General features: G+C 37.1%; 1 protein-coding gene across 1 annotated transcript; it reads left to right on the top strand.

The window, feature by feature from the left end:
- Positions 1-1,116, top strand: LOC112705024 (thioredoxin X, chloroplastic-like). Its single transcript, XM_025755885.1, has 3 exons — positions 1-39; positions 167-514; positions 910-1,116. The coding sequence occupies exons 1-3, from the start codon at positions 1-3 to the stop codon at positions 1,114-1,116; spliced, it is 594 nt and encodes a 197-aa protein (XP_025611670.1).
- Positions 1,117-2,510: the final 1,394 nt, after the last annotated feature.

Genomic DNA, 2,510 nt, shown 5'->3' with positions numbered 1-2,510 from the left:
ATGGACCCTTTTTCGGAGGCTTTGTCTTTGGTGGAGAAAGTATTTTTCGGACTTTGGTAGACCAGATGAAAAGATGCCATTTCAATGGCCAAGATGGCGTCCGTACAGTATTTATTGAAAATTATGTATTTGACCCAAAACTTGATAAAATTGCAAACCGGTTCAGCTGGTCTGGTTCGATTTAGTGTTAAGACCCGGTTTATTACTTCCGACGCTTCCACTCCGTACACTTGCATCTACCTCCTCCGCTTCATCTTACTCTGCTGCTCCTTTGCTTCACTGCTCCATTCCGACAAGACTTTCCTTTTATTCCTCCCAAAGAAGAACTACATGTCCCAAACTCCGCTATTTCCGTCAATTTACCGTTACGTGCAGCACCGGCATCACAGAGATCAATGAGACACAGTTTAACGACACTGTTTTGAAGGCTAACCGTCCCGTTCTCGTTGAGTTCGTCGCTAACTGGTGCGGTCCTTGCCGTTTGATCTCTCCCACTATGGAATCCCTAGCTCAGGTCTCTCTCGCCCTCCAAATTCCTTTTTCCTGAAGAATTTATGGTGCCGTTTTCTACTATTTGATAATATTAATTAATTTATTCGTTAATTAACAATAAATTATTCTTCTTTTGATAACAAAATTTAGAGTGTTGGTTAGAGTGTTGTCTTATTTCATGTCTCCATTGAATGAAACAAAAATAAAAAAAACCAGTGTGAGTTTTTTAATAGAGAGATATTTGCCATGCTAGCAACACATACTTAAGCTTGGGATGATTTATAACCTTGATGAACCATGAAAGTAAGGACATGATTTTAAGAAATGCAACACATCTTGTCATATGAACAGAACTTCTTGCTAAATGTTCTTAAGAATTTTCTCTCAAACTGAAATGTTTTGTATCATAAATTGCAGGAATATGAAGACAGATTAACAGTGGCGAAGGTTGATCATGATGCGAACCCTAGGCTAATCGAAGAGTACAAAGTTTATGAGCTACCAACATTGATCCACTTCAAGAATGGACAGGAAGTTCCAGAAAGCAGAAGAGAAGGTGTAATCACCAAAGTTAAACTCAAAGACTATGTGGATGCTTTATTGGAATCAATCTCAGTTTCGTAGAGATGAGTCAAAATTCTGTTAACCTCTTGGTTTGCCGGATTTTTACATTCTTGAGTCAACTGTATAACATAAGCTGCAAATACAAGATGTTTTGTTTAAGTAAATTTGTGACTTTCTATCCCTTTTTGGGTTTTCCTTTGTTGTTTGATAAATTTTCAAGATTGATAGTGAAGAATACTTAGGCAGTTAGGCTAAAAAAGAAGTTAACCATGCTTATAATACGCTGTTACCTTTGGAACAAGAAAAAATAACTCCCTTGGCCGATGCACAAGGGCGACAAGCGGATCAATGTCTGGAGCAACAGTTCTTGAAGCAAGATGTTTTAAAATTACTCTCAATGGTGCACCAAGGACAACCTCCCTCACTGATGCAATTTTCACCAAAAAGGATTGCCTTTGATCTGCACATAATCCGAAACACCACCAATTATAAAAGACCAACATCAACAACCAAATAATTGAATCTAGAAATGCTTCTTCCCCCATCCACAAGAATTGCAATTCAATGCAGAATAGATTCTAAGCATAGAATGATTAAAAATGTAATTTGATTGACATTTGAAAGGGTTTATATTTAGTATAATAAAGTAAATACATGAAATTCAATAAAGCATGAAGTACATGAGTTGACAGACCAGAAACTAATTTCCTGACAAATCAAGGCTTTGATATCATGTAGTGACCATCCCAAAAACTTAAGCTATTAGGTGAACGCACATGAATGCCTCTTATTATATCACTTAGTATAAGATATTTTACAAATCCTATCTAATATCTAATATAAATAACAAATGTAGATATTGATTCCTGAAATTAAAATAGAAAGGCAACAACTCCCCATAATAATGGAAATACAATTCATCTCAACCATTTTAATGCATAGAAAATACAACAGCTAACAATTTAGGAAGAACTTCTCATGGAAAGGGGCACGTCAATTAAAAATATTGAAATTTTGAAACCATGATAACTATAATACCATGCTAAAAAAAACAGCAGTTAGAAAGCTTATGATGGCAGGATATACAGAACCAGTTTGTACCTTGATTTGCAGGAAGCTTTGACAGATTTATTTTCAATGTTAGGTTAAGCCCATCCCTTGGAAGATCTTTAATTTGTACAGTAGCTCCGTATGCATCTTTTATTGCGTCCATGGCTCCAAAAGGAAGTCCATTGACAAAGAAAGGACCCCTGTTGTCAAGCTTGCCACCATCAGATTAGTTTTGGCATTGGGGAGGAAAAGGGTTGTCGGCGAGGAGCTGAGAAGGGGCCCCTTCGAAGGCCTCAAGGATCATGAAGCCGCTCCGTAATCTGAGAAAATTGAACAAAAAAGAAACAGAATCGATGAATGAATTGGAGAGAGTGGAAGTAGAGTGGTGTGGTAATAGGCGAGAG

This window comes from Arachis hypogaea, chromosome 8 (assembly GCF_003086295.3).
Source record: "Arachis hypogaea cultivar Tifrunner chromosome 8, arahy.Tifrunner.gnm2.J5K5, whole genome shotgun sequence".
NCBI lineage: Eukaryota > Viridiplantae > Streptophyta > Magnoliopsida > Fabales > Fabaceae > Arachis > Arachis hypogaea.
Note: the sequence above shows the minus strand (reverse complement) of the source record. Positions and strands in the feature narration are given on the sequence as shown.